Consider the following 18621-nt stretch of genomic DNA (forward strand, 5'->3'; position numbering starts at 1 on the left):
TCAGCCCCCTAACTTGGAATGTAGTACTAAGTACAGGCAAAGTGTTAAAGCTTGAGCTTAAGATACAGACAGCAGCAGACATGGGCTTTGGGTTCTCTTGTAATGAGGGTATTTTTGACCTTGCTGCAGGATAAAGACATCTTTCCCTCCCTTCCCTCCTCCTTAGGCTCTTTGCTGCATTTTTCACTTTCGTATCAAATCTCACAAGACACAAACTTTGCTTACAATGTGGTGCTTTCCTCATGGCATGGACACCAGTGCTGCAGAGCACCAGAGGAAAGTTGGTCCCCACATAAACTGAATCCCAGATAAGCACTGAGCTGTATCAGTTAACGTGCTGCTGAGGATTGTGGCTGTTGTGTGCCCATTCACAGGTCGCAGATGGTTCTGGCAGTGTGACACACTGAAGTGGGGACAAAAAGCTGTTTGCTTCTGGCCCCGTTCCCAAAGCACTGGTACAAGACAGAGAAAGCTCTGCTAACACTTTCACTAACTGCCCTGTGAGAGAACAGATGCAATACAGCCACTGAGCAAAAGCTCATAGGAAAACCTGGCCCTTCAGCTGTTTTCCTGTTTTAGGAGATGTAGGTTGCCTAATCTGACTTCCATTCTACAAAAGTTACTTGACTGTGCCCATGTTTAAGCCTAAAGCTTAATATTTTTCTAAACCCCAATTGAACAAAAGATGGCAAAGCTTCAGCTCGTCTAAGAACCAAACATATGTAGCTCAGGAATAAGGCTTTAATTTGATTGAATTTTAGAAACTTTTAATCTGCTCCTTTCCAGTAAGTCTGCATGCTAAAATAGGTATGAATTTTGAAAATAAAACTCCAGAAAAACAGCTTTACATATTCCACAGCTGAAATTTTCATTCCTGCCAAGAAGCAGGATCTGTTCTCTGTGGTCAGTTAGTAAAAAGTAGCGATGGAATTGAGAAGTGAGTGCCCTCTTCCAGCACAGCTGTTCAGCACATGCCACACCTCAGGCTGGAGCTGCCACTTGGAACAAGTGGCTTCAGTATTGAAACAGCTGAGCAAAGCACTGACACCCGAGTGAGACGAGATGCTCAGCAGCACCTCAAATACAGCCAGAGAGACAAGGGGAATGAAACCATGATCCTTTAGGAGACATTTCCAGCCAAACCACATTGGTTTTGCTTTTAACATCTTTGTGACTCTATTGGGATGGGTTAACTTTATACAGAGCAGCTCTCATAGTCCGGGGAAGGTGTTAAGAGCACACCAGTGCTTTGGCTACTCTAAGCAGGGCTCCACAGCATCCAGGGTGTCCACTTGGCATCCCCCTCACCAGTGGACTGGGGGTGGGAAAGATCTTGGCAGGGGACAGTCAGGACTCAGGACAGCTGACCCAAACTGACCTATGGGCATGAGCTCCTCTCTGCAGAGCTCCAGAGGTTCTGCCACAGCCTACTCCAGCACAGGCTTCCCTGGGCCCTCAGCCTCCTTTGAGCATCCACCTGTTCCAGCATGGATCTCTGCTCTAGTACCTGGAGCACCTCCTGCCCCTCCTTCCTCACAGACCTGGGTGTATGCAGGGCTGTTTCCCTCACATACTCTCACTCCTCTCCCCACCTGCTACTGCTGTCTCACAGAAACTCTTTTCTCCTTCAATCTTTTATCCCAGAGGCGTTTCCACCATCACTGTTGGGCTCGGCCATGGCCTGTGGTGGGTCCATCCTAGAGCTGGCTGGCATTGGCTCTCGCAGACGTGGGGGAAGTTTCTGGCAGCTTCTCACAGAAGCCACTGTTGTAGCCCCCTGCTACCTAAACCTGGCCTCGTAAGCCCAGTGCAGTAACAAATGGATACCTTTAGATAAAAATGAAATCATTGCAGTGGCCAAGAAACCAGGCTATTGTGTGGCAACGCCAAGAGGGAACAACATCCTTCCCTTTCTGCCTTCAATGCTGAGAAAGATGAACAAAATAAAGTCTTCAGGGGGAGCTGTGGGAGATGGTGCTGGTGTAGTGCTTGATAAATGCTGGCTGTAGCACGGGCAGTGTTGACAGCAGCAATTTTCCTCCTCTGGCCTAAGGATCTGTGGTCCAGCACTGAGATGGATGCACAAAAATGCAAAGTCATCCGTGCTTCCTTGCCAGGTAACAACAGCGAGGTGTAGGGAAATGTCAGCTGTTACTGTTCAATGGGAATTTCCATCATTAGCACTGCACTTCTGCTCCACTGCTACCCTGCTGGAGCCCATCAGTAAAACACAGCTTTATGCAATTTTATTTACTGGGTTTTTAATTCTCTCTTGCTTCTATTACACCTGCATGATCTTGAAAGCCACCACTGATATCCAATGCTCTGGAAGCAGAAAGTCTTTAAGGAGCAAAATACGGGAGTTTTTCAGCAGTTCTTTATTTATAATGTAGGCTTAAGCAATCATTACAATGTAGAAGGGAGACACACTTACAGCAATTATTTATACCAGTTTAGAACAAAAAACTGCACAGGGAGAGGTCAACTCTCAGTACAAACTAGCAACTAAACCACAATAATTTACCATTAGAAACAATTTATTTTTCAGCTGTGACACTGCTTTTACAATATGCAAAAACACAAACAATAGAACTATCCAAAGTGTTTTGTCACATTCTTTCTACATTGAATTTGGCAACATTTTATATTAAATTTTACTGATTATACTAACGTTTAAGAACTAAACAAGTGAAAAGCTGTACTTGGGTACAGTTACATCCATTTATTTCAAAGGTTTAAATAACACTTTTAACTATTGAGATTATCTCCTAACAGTTTTTGTTTATGCAAAAACCATCTCAAAGCCTCATTTGCACAATGCATCAGCTACTGTATCAAGATTGGTGGGCTACACCACAGGCACTACTGTTTATTATATTCTGTAATAAGGAGCTTGTTTTTCAAAGAAAGGAAGGTTTAATATTTTCTAAGAATCATGCTTTTTTTTTTTTTTTTGCTTTTAAGCCATAACAAAAAAAAAAGTTTAGCAAGCACAGCAGTGTAAAATGTCATATAGAACACAGTGACTACACAGTTACTAGAAGTTTCACATCCAATGCAGTTATGTATTAAAGCATAAGAGGTCATGTAGGCAAGTCTAGAGCCAACAGAAATCTGCAGTGTGTGGTAGAAACCAGCCCCTTACGTGTGTTATTTGGTGCATTTTTAAACAATCCCGGATCCGCAAGTCTGGTGTCCCTCCACATGTGGGTCTGCTGTGGGTGGGCAGACAGCATCCTTCTGGATTGTCTTGACTGGAACACGTGTCATGCCAAGGGGTCTGCACATTTCTGTCAGCTTTAGGAGACGGGTATTGCAGCAATAACTTACTTTTATTTTAAGGAAAAAATCCAACTCTTAATGATTCTATCAATAACGTTCCAAAAAACATTACTTAGAAGTACAAAAAAAGAGATTATAGTGGTCAGACTCCCAGTATTATCAAAAAACCGGTATCACCCCCCACCCCCCACCCCTCAACCCTTTTCTTTTCGGTATTTAAGAAAAGCCAATCAACTGCCATTTAAAAGAAGTTAAGAAAAACAAGCCCCTGTATTGGAAAGAAACATTCGCAGTTTGTTAGATCACAAGCTGGTTTCACCTCTCAAATTTTTAAGTGTTTTCTCAAAATAGTTGGGCTTTCTAAGGTGCCCAGCCTGCTGGGCACAGTCAGAAAAAGGCATTTTGATAACATCTAAGAACTCCCTGCTTGCATTTACAAACGTTTTCACATTTATAACTGCCTTAAGCCTGTTGTCCTTGTTTGTATTCAGCGGAAGGATGAGTGGAACAAAACATGAAGGTGGAAGAACCAAGCCTACACAGTTACGGCTGCATGCATGTGACTGAGAGTTGCTGCTGTGCAGTCAAAAAAGAAATGTGGAAAAACCCAGTTTTTAAAACACCCTACAGAAACAAAACACTGCAATCCAATATGGCTTATTCTGATGCATTTACCATGAAGCTACTAGTAATTCATCCTACTAGGCTACTTTTGTGCAACAGCATCTGCTATTTTGATGGCATCTCCCTCCCCCACTACCCCCCAATAACTCTACCAACTGCAGGTTTCTTCCTTACATTATATATTGCTTTATTGTCAATTTTTATTCCTGCTTTTCAAACTTCTTTAAATACTTAAATGAGGATCCGTTCCATATAGCTTGACTTAAACTGTAATAAGTCCCATTGTTCTATTTTTAAACCTCACTATTACAAGGCGCTCTACAAAAGCTTGCAAAAAAGCCAAATTTTCATTAAATCCCTTTGCTGAAGTTAACTACTCGACATTTCTTTTTTCTATGATTTAAAACTTTACAAAGAGAGTTATAAAAAAGGTAAATGGGATTTGGCACCTTCAGAAAAAATTAAAAGTGTAACTTAGATCAAAAAAATGCAGAAACAAAATCATTGATATTTACAAATTAAAACACCACTGAAGATTATGTCTTACTACGCTCTTTCATTCGTTTTCTCTTTTAGAGTACTTTCAGACTGTCTGTTACCGAGTATCTTAAAAAAATCACTGATTACAGATTGGAATGGATAGAGACAAATTAGTTTTCTCACAGTTCCTTCTCGGCGTCCAGCAGTCTGGCAGCTTCTCCGCTCCTAGGAAATGCGAGGTGCCGAGCGATCATTCGTGGTCGTCTTCTTCAGCTTGACCCCGCGCCGGATGGCGTTGAGCATATCCTCGCCCTGCGGGACATCGCCGGGGCTCAGCTCGCCGGGCTCCAGCTCCGCCTGCCCCGCGGGCGCCAGGCTCAGGCTGCCGAGCCCCTCGCGCTCGCCCTCCTCGCCCTCGCTCTCGGCGACCGCCTGCCTCTGCTCCTCGGCAGCGCCCAGTTTCTGGCCCGGCGCCGGAGGGTTGACGGCCGCTTGCCCGCTCCACGAGGGCATGCCGGTGACAGCTTGCCCACCATCTCCCGCCGCTGGGGACTCCAGACTTTGCTCGGGGCACTCTTCTGTCCCAGCGAGGGCACCAGGCAGCCCACCTGGAATATCGGGGACAGTTGGGGTTTTGACGGGAATCACCGGCGTCTTGATGGGAATGGGGCCTCCGCCGATGGTGCCGCGCCTGACCGAGGGCTTGGTGGACGGGGTCCGTCGGATGGTGGCGACGCCGGGGGTGGCGATGACCGGTCCCAGCGTGGTGGGCAGACCTGCGGTGGAAGCAGGACGCTTGGTTTGAAACATTCTGCGATAGGACTGGCTAATGTCACTGTTTCTTGGGATGGTGGAAGATTTGTCAAACTCCTGTTGTTCTGCCTCCTGGTCACCACTCACAGAGAAATAATCATAATCTGAAACTGATGCCAAAAGACAGAGTTAGGATCAAGATGGAGCAGACAGCTGAGTCGCATCAGTAAGTCTGAAGTAAGGACAGATAACCAAAAAAGCCTGGAGTCAGTAAGAATGAGGGGAGTTTCCACCTTTAGAAGGAAGAAAGTCCAAGGTTCTGTGACCAAGATTTGATGCCTGAAGGCATCACAGCAGACCAATCCTACAGCTGCAGGGGGCCCATGGCTCTTGTGAAAGAGAACGAGTCCCGTATTTGTCACCAACATGAAGATACCAAAACCTACAAGCCACGTGCCACCACTTGTAGATAGAAATACTTGAAAAATGTACTTTAGATTAGGCAAGTGGGTTCAGGGGGCCATGTACCAGTGATTTCAGCGGCAAATTTGTTTATTTTGTAAATATAAAAGTAAATCCCAGCTGTCAGCTCTGAAAATTCAGCCTCAGCTTTAATAATTGCACTGGGCTCCTTCCTCTCCGCATAAGTGCTGAGGAAACAAGGCTTGAACTGCAAACACCAAGCTTGGTCTCTCTCAGCTTGTTGCTGGTTCTGAAACAGAGTACAAAACCCAACACCTTACTGCAGCTTCCTAGCTTTGCCTAAGTTAAGGTCTCCAATGGATTCTTTTTCCAATTACAACATTTCTGCTCAGGCGGGAAAATAAAAGGTCACCAAGGGAAACCAAGAGCAGATTGAGAGTGCTGATGGAATATGGCAAAGCTCTTGAGTGTGTATTTGCTGAGACAATAGCTCAGAAAGGACCCAGGAAGTATTGGATGCAATACCAGTGTCATTTACAATTCCAGGATCCTCTTTAAAATGGTGGCGCCCTTAGGCTGAAACTCACTGAAGCAGTGCACAAGAAAATACAATTGTTCAGTACACTATGCAGCACTGCAGGTTTCTATGTAGTTAATAAATCCAGGCTGCATTCCAAGGTGGAAAAATCCTCCTAACAGCAATGCCAGTCTTCCTCCCCAGCTGACTACAAAGCCAGGAAACAATAGCTGCTCCTTGGCACCATGGGGTGAGTGTGTGATGGCCAGGGTGGGAATGCTCTAAAAGGAACATCTCCTGAACAGGTACCTTGGGATGGGATCGTGTCCTCTGAACAGCATGGAGTTGTTGTCTGGGTGCTGTAGCCACTGGAGCACTGCAAGGAATCCCGACTGCTCCTCTGGGTGTCCAACTGCAGCCCTCTGGACAGAGCGAGTGCCAGCTCCTCACAGGCCTCCATCTCCTCACCCTGCTGCTGACACACAGGAGAGAGACTCGTTACACCTGCAAGGGTCAGTCACCTTCACCCACTTCCAGCTAGCTCTCCTCCCCATCAGAGCTTGTCACCATCATAATCCAACAGGACTGAGCCCAGCCATTTGCTTGGGCATAGGAACAGATGCTTCCTTGGAGTATTTGGCTCTATGAAAGTCAGTGCCCAAGGGTGCATTCTGTCCTGCCTGCATGATTCCCACCGACCACACCAGCACCACTCCCCAGATAAACACAACATAAAGGCATCCAAAGTACTGGCAGGAGCCAGGAGGGCCATTTCCTTGGCACCAAACAGGATATTTGAAATGAGAGCTTCACCCTTGTGGCAGCTGAGACCGTCATGCTCCGAGGTCTCTGTGCCTCCTCGGGGGGCGCGGGGGCTCCGCTCTGAGCTGCTCCATTGACATCTGGCTCGCGCTTTTCTTTGCGACGCTGCAACGTGTTCACCATGGGCTGATCGTATGGGCCTGGCTTGGCCCAGTCCTAGGGAAACGAGCTCGTTAGGGACAGCCTTCATCACGAACTGTGCTTTCATTACAGGCAAAACTATGCAACAGGGCAATTTTAATGCAGCAGATTGTGTATCAAACTCGATATGCCTTTCTGAATAAGGTGAGAAACTAATTTTGAGGATATTAAAAATCCCCATTTATTAAACCTATTTCCTTTATTAAAAGGAATCTAAATTTCCCATTCTACCTAAATGTTCTTCTATGAATGTATTTAACATTTTGATACTATAGTTTTAGATAAGTGAAATTCCATGGTGTCAAAGCCTACATTTTCAGAATTTCGAGCACAAAAACCACTGTCACACAGCAGAAGACACAGATTAATGTCCAATCAGTGATGAAACTGTTCCAAATATACACAGGTTCTAGTATTACATGCTGTTACAGATGTTTTCAGTTCTGAAAAATTAGGCTTGAACATATTTTTCATACACATTACTGGAGCAAGTTACTGTGAGTTATCTCTCAGTTTACTTACTAACTGAAGTCTAGTTTATAATGATAGTCTGTACTGAATAAAGACCAACCTCACTCTGAATTACTGGTGCTAAATTTGAAACAGAAATTCCTCAGGCCATGAGGGCTGTATTCACTTGGGGCTCTATTAAGCAAAGTCCTGAGGGTGTCCAGAACCCACACGCTGCACACAAAGAGCTTGACTGATCCAGGCCCTGTGCTGGGATGCAGAACCAGTGCTAAGCAGCAGCCCCCCCAACACCAGATGCAGCAGGGGCAATCCCAATCCTAAAGTTTTCCTTCACTGAGACAAAGGCATGAAAGGAACAACTAGTGCATGAGAATGGGCCCCACACCCTCCCAGCTGCCTGCTGGGCAGCCTCCCACAGCCTTCTCATGGACAATTAATGATGGACCAAGACCACACTGTGGGTTTCTTGAGGTGTCTCAGTCCAAGAAATGAGAATTGCAAGGCTGCTGAACTGACAGACCCCCTTGGACAGACAGGTATTGGTTTTGTTAACTCATGTGAAACTCTGCTTTGCCTTGACAGCTGTGTCTCTGCTCTAAGTGTTTTGTTGTGAAATATATTGGCAAAGGGCTTCTAGCAGAGACACAACAAATGACCCTGAAGCCCCAGGACCACTGCTGCCACCCTGAATGTATCCCAACAGTCTGCAGCTGCTGGGACAGAGTAGGGGCATCTGTAACAAGTTGTCTCAATTTAGATGTATATATGGGTCCTGTGGTGCATATGCAGTATTACATAACCATCCACAGGCACCTAAAATCTGCACAGCTATTGGTGACTGCACATCAGCCTTGCTGAGGATCCAGAGCAATAGACAAGAGACCTTTTTCCCTTTGCTCTAGGGCAGAGTCTCCCAGGGGAACCAACTGGCAGGTATGGCTTTCAGGCTCTAGCGGAGCATACATGTTTTGAAGCCAAGTAAAATCTCTGCAGATCCAGCTGGAGCAACTGACAGAAGTTACTGCACTCTTTTTGGGTGGTCTCCCCAAGAGAGCAAAACAAGCTGGGTGAGCACGTCCAGTCTGTGGCAGTAAAGCTTCAGTGATCACTTGGGTTTACCTGGTGCTGAGCACCTTCTTAAACCACTCCAGCTGGATCTGGGAGAGTGGGCTTCTCCCTAGCCACAGGGAGAACACAGGGTGTCCAATGTATGGTCCCATTAAACCAATTGGATGCCCTTCCCTGCTCAAGTGAGCATTTTGACAGCGCTAAATAAGCTTTTTTCCCCCTGAATAGAGAGTGTTCTCACCAATGTTTCAGAGCTAAATTATTCCTTCCTACCTAGATGTTGTCAGCTTGGTATGTTTCAGTTGGTGCCAGAACCCACAAGGTCATTCAGAAATACCCACAACCGGATTTTAGGACTGATTTTCACCATGCAGTGCCCATTCAGAGAGATCCCAAACAGAGCAAATCAACCAGGAATTACATGGACCGAAAGGGAGCAACAACTGCCGTGTGCATGCTGTTGGTATGAGGAGGTGAGGACTGCCACAACAAAAGGAACACAAACCTTCCAGCTAGGGATCTTAGATGATGGTAACATGCCTGGCCCAATGGTGTAATAATGAACGTAGTCTGGAAGGAGGGCTGAGGGAGCCCGAGTCCACGCGCGGGAGACAGGCGGGAAATGAGGGAAAGGACCTGCACCAACTGAAGCTACGGATGGGTCACTTGATAAACTACAGTGATAAAACCCATTAGACAACTGGAAATGAAACAAATAAAAAAACAAAAACAGAGAAATTAATATAAACAGAATGAATACAAAAATACACTGTGACTGATGTTCTAGGGAGAAAAATCTCTATCTTAAAACAAAAGAAAGGAAATTCTTCAATTTGCTGCAAATAAAAAACAGAAAATTGATACGATGCTTGGTTCATAAGTGAGATTGCCTGAAAACTGTTATCTATAACAAATTTCAGGCATCAATCTAGCAGTCATTGTCTCCAGGCTGAGCAGCTTTTCCTTCTGTCCATGAAAGCAGCACACTGTGAAAAAGCCTTTTCAATTTAGGTACCCTGCAGACTCTGAACATAGAAACAGAACTTTTCCAATCCTGAAGGCATTTGCATTGGTGGTATTCAGTCTGTGTAGCTGGACAGAGAGGAAAAGCATAAAGCCTTCAAACATGACATGTTCTGGCTGTGTGATGATATGGAAGAACAAAACAACAAACACCAACAGCAAGGATTTACCAGATGAGAAAAGAGACTGCTATCACTTCCTCCCCCAATTCAGAGTGTATCCCATGTAATTTATTCTAACCATGTACATTTTGCTTTCCTTTTTGGTCAAAAAACAACCCCCATTACTCAGTGAAATGTATGCTACCTAATGGGAGAGATGGGAGAAGCCACAAACAGCACAACCTAGGCAAGGTGCTTTTTTTCAGGCAACCAGCTGGGTTTGGGCAGCATTCCACAATCTCTTTGAGTAGAAAAGCTGGAAAATAACCTTTTCTTAGAAAATTACCTCTGTAAAATGCCCAATTTGTAGCTTCTCCTAGTAGCTAGTTTAAAGACAATTGTGGTTTTTATTCAAACGTATTGACTTCTAAGGGAGCGTGCAGCAGTTCCTAGTCTCATCCCCACAAAGAGGAATTCTGGCCACATCCCATGCATGGAGGTTTTGTTGAAATGTTGCAGGGTTTGGATAACGAGCTAGTAGTTTTGTATGTTGTATGTCTTGGAGATGAAGTTTTTCACCTTATCTGTGGAGGCCCAAGCCCCCATGGTGGAGCCTGAGCTGACTGAGGTGGGGGAACTGCACTCGCTCACTGACTGGCAGGTTTCAGAGGCTTCTGAAGAGGCAGAGCTGGACGAGTTCTGCAGCATAAAACAGCACCGCAATGCAGGGAAGGGATACACAAGCCACCAGAAAAGAAAAAAAATCACAAACAAAAAGACAAAAAGCACATACACAGAGACAACACAGGAGAGGGAAGGATGAGAGAAGCAAAGGGTTAGGATTTTAAAGATCAATTAGAAACTGCTCAAAACTATTGCTAATGTTCATGAAATCTATGAAAAAAAATAAGCCACTTGCTTAATGCGAGAACTTGCCACACTGCTTAGGAATGAGGGAATTGAGGCAGCGATCTCAACTCCTCATTGCCATTTCAGCATCTCAATTCTGCTGCTGTCTCAGAGCAAGAAGCTGAGGGACCTGAGGGCACCTGTGGTTCAAACATGCAATATACTGAGACAACTGATTTATACAGAAAAGCAGATCATCAGTACTTCAAAGACACAAAGTTTAGATTTAAAATATGGAGTAGCAAACGTCACATTCACAAGTTCTTGTACATTCTGATCTGCAAAAGTGCTTGTGAAAAGCTTATCTGAGTTCAAGTATTATGGAACAGAGAAAGAAGTGATACTTACCAAAACCGGAGGTTTCCAAGTGCATGACCTGTATGCATGTGCCTCTGCAGGTAGGATGCATACACCAAAAGCACTCTGACTCAAACCCTCCTGCCCAGCAGCCAGCAGGAAGGAACATGCACTCTGCTGAGTGCAGAAGTGGTGGCATGTACTTGCCACCTGCCTTCTCCCAACAGCTGAGGCAGAAAATACCAGCAACATGGATGGAGATTAAAGGAAAATGCAGGACACAAAATGTCCACTGAACACATCAAACATTTTGCTCCTACCTAGGAACTTCTCCAATTTTCAGTGCACACCTTTATGTACCTTTGCTGCTGTCAGACCCCTACAACAGCATCTAATTCAACTACACAAAGGCCAAGGGGAATAACCACATGAACCATTTTACCGGCTACAATGCTCTTCCACATCTCCCCCTTGGAAGTGGCATCCTGCTCTGTGGGGATGTCTCCAGGTCCAACTGGGAGCTTAGACCTGGTCACTAATACTGGCAGAGTTGTCAGGGCAGTACTGAGCTCTATTCACTCTCAGAAATTCAACACTAGCAAGACCAATTCACCCTTTAGTAGCCAAGGAACTGTGAAACAAGTCTATAAAAGGTGTTTTGTGACAGCAGAGAGAATGTGCTGCTGTATCCAGTTTGTGTAGCAAAAACAGCGATTTCAAGGAATGACATGTTGAAGAGGAAGGGAAATCTCACCTGAAGAAAAATTCCCCAGTTAACCTTAGGTAAGATCTGGGGTGAGTTTGCAATAGAAGGACAGCTGGGTATGAGGCAGTTCATGGGAGCAATTGCTCCTAAAACCCACAAGTTGTCTCACTGCTCACCAGGAGCTACAGATGGGTAATGTACAACCAGCTGCCTGGGTAGAAGGAAATGTAGATCTCCCAGGATGGAACACTGTCACCATAAGGATTTTGGTGAAGACTACTGGGACAGCTGAGAAGTCAACAGAGTATCAGCATCTTGAGCTTACTGGTAAATTGTAATTTAAGTGAAATTTTGCAAAGGCTGCTAAAATTTTAAAAAGCATGTGGAGTGATGGAGCATTTTATAGAAATAACACTCATGCCACTATGCTGACATGAGATGATATAAAGGTGACCTGTCAAATGTGCTTAGGGTACAACTCTGCTCAGCTAACAAGGCTTGTATTCAAAGTGCAGTAAGACTTGAGGTGAAGGTACAATCAGAGGGAACAGCAACAAATGACACATAGGTGTTAAGGACAGCAGTGAAAGTGGTGTTCCTGATGATGCAGTGGTATGATACTTAGCGGAACTTGTCACATTCTTGATTTAATGCAAATCCTTTTTACTGGAGAAAAGCCTCTAAAAATAAGAATACTGACAAAGATCAGCTGCAGTTGACTCTGCCATCAGTCATAGCCATGGTGCACTAAATGGAGATGAGACTACTGCCTCTGTCCCTAGATTAAAATACATTATAGAAAACTAGCTTTTACACTAAACTCCAGAGTTCTGCCTTACATTGCAGGTACCTCAGCAAAAGAAGGCTCAGGAGAATACTCACACTACTGTTATGGTTTAGCCAGGAAAAAAAATGACAGAAACATGCAATTACATAAAACACTTTCTGAAACATCCTACTCATGGCCTGAATGACCCTCCAGGGTCTGCATGCTCTGCACATGGCAGGAGAGACAGTGAAGGGTCCAAGTGCCAAGAATGGCATCTCCCATGCTTCCTTGTTTTCTACAGATGCCCCAGGGGCAACAAGTAAGAACTTGGAGTTTACATTAATACACTATTTGTATTTACAAGACAGAAATTTCATAAGGTTTTGTCAAGCAATGGTAGAGAGAGCTCATAGATGAGGTTTATTACCAAAAAAGATGCACTAAAAAAGGTCAAAAATGAAGATTTTGAAGATGCAAAGTATGGGGGGGGGGGGGGGGGGGGGCGGGGGGGGGGGGGCGGGGGCGGGGGGAAGACTGGAATTGGTGAACTTATTTTTTTAATCAAATTACCCCTCCAAAGTGAAAAAAAGATGACAAAAAGGACTCTCCCACTAATTCAGTGTGTCCGTTTTCAGCAAGAAAAGCTAGACAGGCTGAACCAAGATGCCATGGGGAAAACATCCTGGAAGCTGATGGAAGTGCAAGAGGTGGTGGTACAGAAACAGGCCTCATCTTCAAAAACTTGCAAGGCACAGAGAAAGGGAATCTCTGGTCTTGCTAAAAAAAGGATTCCAGCATAGAGAGGGAGGCAGAAGAATACTGAACTCCTGAAGGAAAAGCATAAGGAAAGACTGGCAGCAGGTCAAAGGAAACTTGAATCAGACTGGAGAGCCAGTCCTGAATGGCTGCACCTGGGTGTGGGAAGCACAGACTTCCCTTCTTACCATAAAGTACATGAGGGACTGGAACCAGAAACTGCACTACTACTGCTTGGGCAAAGAGTCTCCAGACTTTGCAGTGCTTGTTCTAAGATTCACAAGTCTTGGCACACCCTCTCCTGGGAGCACACACACAGGGCAGACCAATTTTTACTCCCCAGCCCACGGTGTGAGAAATTTCACTATCAGATTTTTTTCACCTTGTTTTAGTAGATGCCTTTTTTTAAATGATTGTTTTGTTTGAATAACTTTTAAAGTAAGTTCTTCCATTTTAGCTGTTTTTTTCCCCCACAGCTGCAATAATGGCAGTTCTAAATGCTCTGTTCTAAAATTATCTCTTCTGAGAAAAAGCTTAAAATTAACAGTATAAAGCTAAAGCTTTATGCTCTGCAGTGACAAGCAGTGCAAGTGGAGCCTGGTCTCTGGTCTCTCAGATGAGCCATGGCTTGTTCTTGGACAGTGTCCCACTGCTTGGTGTGGTATGTAGGAGTTCCAGCAGGGATATAAAAAAAACATTTTTTTGAGCTACTGGACTGTACAATTATATTTTCCATCTGCTGTCCTACTAACCTATAAAAGGACCATGGTTATCCTGGATGACTTGCATCCTTTGTTTGCTGTTTTTCCACTCAAACATGGCATTGCTTTCTTAACCCTCTCCCCTTCTCAAATGGGAGACGGACCTTCCTGGACAAGGGTTTCCAGGAGACCAAATCCTAATGATGAGCGTGGTCCAATGTCCCTCTAGAGTCAGTGGCTCAGCTACTTTTAGAAAAGCTCTGGATACTGACTCAAGGGTCACCTCCTCCATTTGTTTAATTTCCTGGAATCTGCCTCTACTGACCCTTCTTCCTAGTCAAGGACAAACTATTGCAAAGCAACTTAGAAAAGGGATTTTAGAAGAAACAAATATCTGGTGATAACTTACAGATGTGTTTCAGTTTGAACTTGATTTTTGGTTTTTGTTTCATTTGTTAGCTTTTGGTGGGTTTTTTCTTTTGTTTTGGGGTTTCTTTTAAGGTCTGATTTGGAAGCATTTCTTAATTTAAAGGAAAAACTGAACAGCTGTAACAATATATTTCCCCTGTTCTAACTTGCAGCTATTTTAAGCAATGGAATCTACTCAAAAGCAGACTCTTTCCAGCTTTATAACCTGTATATGCAGAAGCAACTTCACATTCAGTTTCCCTCTACTTCACCGTTTAGGGAAAGTGCTTTCCAGATCATTCTAATAAAGACTTATCTCTCTGCTGTCTGACAGCACATCAACATTTTTATCTTCATTTGCTCCTTTCTCTCCCTTTGCTTTCATCTCCATCACAAGCAGCCTGTAAAATCCAGCTGTGTAAGTGCTTCCCCACACATTCAGTTCACATCCAGTGGACCCTACTATTATCATGCCCTGAATCAAACATCACTATTCTCATGTGGCCACAGATACTCCCAGGCCTCAGTTTGTCTACCACACAGGGCAAGGTGTGGGTTTAGCAGCAGCAGCCAAATCCAGTGCCCATCCAAGAGCTACTGTGTGCTTCCAGCAGGTCTGTCAGAAGGGCTTGGTATGAGGTCACTGTGTGTCATGGGCAATGCTGGCCGTGCCTGACCTTACACCTGGCATTAAAAGAAACTGTTCCACTCCAGAAAGAGACCTGTGATGCTTTTCCAGCTGTTCAGCTACACCCAAATGTACCCCTTGAATTAGGAATAAAGCCTTTTACAGTGATCTTCCCACATGTGCAGCCAACTACAGACTAACACTTTTACTCCCAGCAACTGCAGAAAGGTGATCCTCACACACCAGTGAAAGAGCAGTCTGTTTTTGTAATTGCTCTTTTTCCTATCTTCCATGCTAAGTGTGATAAAGGTAAAGAATTACTACTCTTACTAACAACTTCAGGCTGGAAAGCAATCTTCATTTTGCCAGACATCTCTCCTCTGGTATAGTCCGTATCTTGTTTCAATCTCCAGTTACTCTTTGTTTGAGATTCCCACCAACTCCCCACCCCCCATCTGTGATTATGAGAAAATTCAATTCAGTTTTCAGTGATGCTTGCCTAAAATATAGGCAAGCTTATATACATAACAGCTTCACAGAACTCATATATTCACATTCCTATAATATGGGAATTATACATGGCCCCCTTCTACTTTTTTTTCTAAAACTCACTATTAAATGAAAAAGGGATTTGTTGATCCAACATATGCCACAGCATGTAGCTAGCAAACATCATCAAAGTGTCCACCAGCACAAGATATACAGCTTTTAATCTCCTTTGCTGGTTCCAGAGCTTGCTTTTCTGCCTCTCAGTGTCACTACTAGAAACAATGTCATCAGTGTTTGAGACAGAGCAGCAGCCTCCTCCCACCCAGCACAGCCCCACGGGAGATCTGTCAGTTGGTTAGAGACACACAACACGGGGTAATGCTGCCCACTGAACAGCTTCTGCTCAGCTCACAGTCACAGTCACCTGTCAGCACAACACACACAATTTACTTAGTGCTGAACATACAAAGCAAGACACTTAAGCAAAGATGAAGCAGCCAGGCAATGATCTGTTACCTTTTCCTCTGCGTAAAGGTAAACAGAACCAGAGACATACAGAGCACATACCTATTTGTTATACCAACACACTACACTTGTCACACTGCTGCAGCCTTCTACAGCTGATGAAAAGCTCAAGTGATGCTTGGATCAGTTTGCAACCTTATGGACAGTTTCTAAAATGAAGTGAAAGCGTATGAACTTAGCTGGTGTAAATCAGCGTGACTCCCATCGACTTTCAGGATGTTCTGCCACCTGATACCAGCCTAAGTTCTCTGCTCTGCTTAACAGGGGAATTTGCAAAGAGAGGTGTTGGTTTTTTTCATGCTAAGAGCAATTGCAAATTTACATCCTTGTCTGCAAACATAGCATCATCATGTGGATTACTGCCCTTTTATGCAGGTGCAGTGGATACTATGCAAACCAAAGATGATGCTAGCATGTGTAACTGATGTATGTATCTTAAAAGTCAACTTCCTTACCTTGTTACTATTCCAGTTTACTTTATTATTGCTCATTTACTTTTTTGCATTTCACTTAGGTTAGCCATAGCCAATCTAAACAAAACATTCATTTTATTAGTGTGCACAAAGTTCTTCAGGATGTCATCTATAAAAAAAAGCTGCTGTGTCCAGACTGGGGACAAAAGAGGTATAGTTTGAAAAGAAAGCATTTCTATTAAAATGAAAGAAGGAAATAAATTTAAAAACCATTGAGTTTCCCTTGAGAACGTGTTCCAAGCCTAAATGAACCAGTGTTGTTTTGGATGATACTTTAAAAATTTCTCTAAGGGTATCAATTACTAAATGTTCTGCAAAAGGCAAGGGTCAGTGTGCTATCAAAGGTGGCCTAGGGTAGTTTCCACGGGCAGGTGACACTTGATAACCACTAACACCTGCTGACTATTAGGATTAAGACTCCCCAACCATGCCTAAAAAACTACCTACTCCCCAACATGCAAAAAGGAGTGCAACTACATTTTTGAAGTAAAATACAGTTTTTCTCCAGTGAGAAAATACACCTAAGGGTGTATTAAAATAAGTAATACTCAACAATAGGACACTAGGTCCTTTTCAGTTTGTAGGTAAGATTTTCAATGGGATTTATAATGTGAGAAGGCAATTCAGCCTTTTTTTAAAATATTACAGTTGCTGTGTGATTTTTTAAAAAAACAGCAAAGAGAATTCAGGCGCTGAAAGATACAGGCCACAGAGCACTGCACACCACTGCCTGCAGATGGTCAGTGAGTTTTTAGAGGAAGGATGCCATGAACAAATACAGTAGCAGCTTCCTTCTGCAGACCCAAAAATGCTCAGGGCAAGTTTGCTTATATTTGTAGTGAAATCCTCTCCATCTGACTGGCTTCAGGATGTTGTAATATATGACTACACAAAAACTCATTTCTTGTGAGTTCCATAAAGAATTAATAATGCCTCCCATTTTCATGCAGAAACTTTATTTCTGCAAGGTCCTCAACTGAGAGCCCAAAATTCAAGTCTACCCACAGAAATGGGTGTCATAAAAAATGGAAAAACAAATTTCATAAGATGATGCTGGTAGCATTTAGAGTAATCCCAAGCCCATTGCAGAGAAGGAATTAAAGAAGTCTCTCTAGTGCCAAATGCACCAGTACCAGTACTATGGCTGTCAAAAGGATGTTCTGGCATCAATATTTGCCAATTAAACAGCAAAGAGCCACCAGATATTAACCACTTACAACCTGCGTAGGATATTAACTGGTAACCTCAGTGAGTAAAGTGAATATTATTCCCTCTATAAGGTGGGTCTTCTTGCTCTTGGTTGTCTGTATTTATCTCAAAGTTAGGCATCTAGGCTCCCTCCAGGACCAGAGGGAAAACTGTACAGCCCAAGAGCAACTCATCCCTTTTATGCCAAACCAGCATAAATCACTCCAGCTAGAGGCCCAACTTCTGGATAAATGAAATGCACTGAGACAACCCTTATCCTCAATGTTTAAACTGATTCCAGGTACCCCAAAACCACATCAGATCCTTTTTGTGAAAGGTGAGCCAAGTTAGAGAGTCCAGCTCACGCTCAGGTTTTTGTTCTCATGCTTGCACGTACCTGGTTAGGTGCTTCTGGTGGCATGGGGGATGGCGATTTGGACTGGAAAGCATCCTGGGACATGAATCCAGAATCATGGGAGGACACACTGGACAGCCTCATGGGTGCCTGCTGAGGCAGATTGGAGCTGCGATAGCGATAGTGTGAACTAGGTGAGTGCGAGTGCGAGCCACTGGACCGGGAATCACTACTGTTAACGCTGTTCAGACTGCTGTGAGAGACAAATGGAACAGAGAAAGGAAAGGGGAGAGGAAAAGACACAAGGGTGGGGTGGGGAGAGACCCATATACAGTACAATTAACATTCCACATGTCTCTAGCAACAGGCAGCATAAACCGGAAAAGAAAAATGTTGACAAATTAAATATATATATATATATATATATGCACATATATATCAGTAAAGAACCATAAGCAGCTGCAGTATCCCTGGCGACCAGAGAGAAAATGGCATTTTATCTTGAGTGTCATTCAAATGATCAAATCTTTACCATTCAGACTTCAAACTCAGGTTAGGGATGAAGGAATTGCTACTTGCCCTCTCTGAGCACAGCACTTGCTCAGAAAGTGTCTGCTGATGGTTCTCTCCTATTTCTGACTTACACTTGGACCAGACTGTCAATGGGATTTCTAGCAGGGGGACCAAAGACACTGGAGTTCATGTAAAAGTC

The 18621-nt window shown here is 43.9% G+C and overlaps 1 protein-coding gene across 10 annotated transcripts in view; it reads right to left on the minus strand.

The window, feature by feature from the left end:
• Window positions 1-2368: 2368 nt before the first annotated feature.
• The window catches only part of MTSS1 (MTSS I-BAR domain containing 1), a 126336-nt gene continuing 110083 nt past the window's right edge, over window positions 2369-18621 (minus strand). For 4 of the 10 annotated variants that reach the window (XM_041407519.1, XM_041407521.1, XM_041407520.1 and 1 more), the window contains 6 exons: window positions 17952-18162; window positions 10285-10404; window positions 9087-9281; window positions 6893-7057; window positions 6389-6551; window positions 2369-5309 (listed from right to left, as the gene is read on the minus strand). In XM_041407519.1, coding sequence (XP_041263453.1) covers window positions 4612-5309; window positions 6389-6551; window positions 6893-7057; window positions 9087-9281; window positions 10285-10404; window positions 17952-18162 — 1552 coding nt within the window. In that variant the 3' untranslated portion in view covers window positions 2369-4611. The remainder of the gene's footprint in view (window positions 5310-6388; window positions 6552-6892; window positions 7058-9086; window positions 9282-10284; window positions 10405-17951; window positions 18163-18621) is intronic. The other 6 variants (XM_041407522.1, XM_041407524.1, XM_041407529.1 and 3 more) reach the window with 6 other exon arrangements.

Source organism: Onychostruthus taczanowskii, unplaced genomic scaffold (genome assembly GCF_017590055.1).
Source record: "Onychostruthus taczanowskii isolate IOZ18803 unplaced genomic scaffold, ASM1759005v1 scaffold27, whole genome shotgun sequence".
NCBI classification, from domain to species: Eukaryota; Metazoa; Chordata; class Aves; order Passeriformes; family Passeridae; genus Onychostruthus; species Onychostruthus taczanowskii.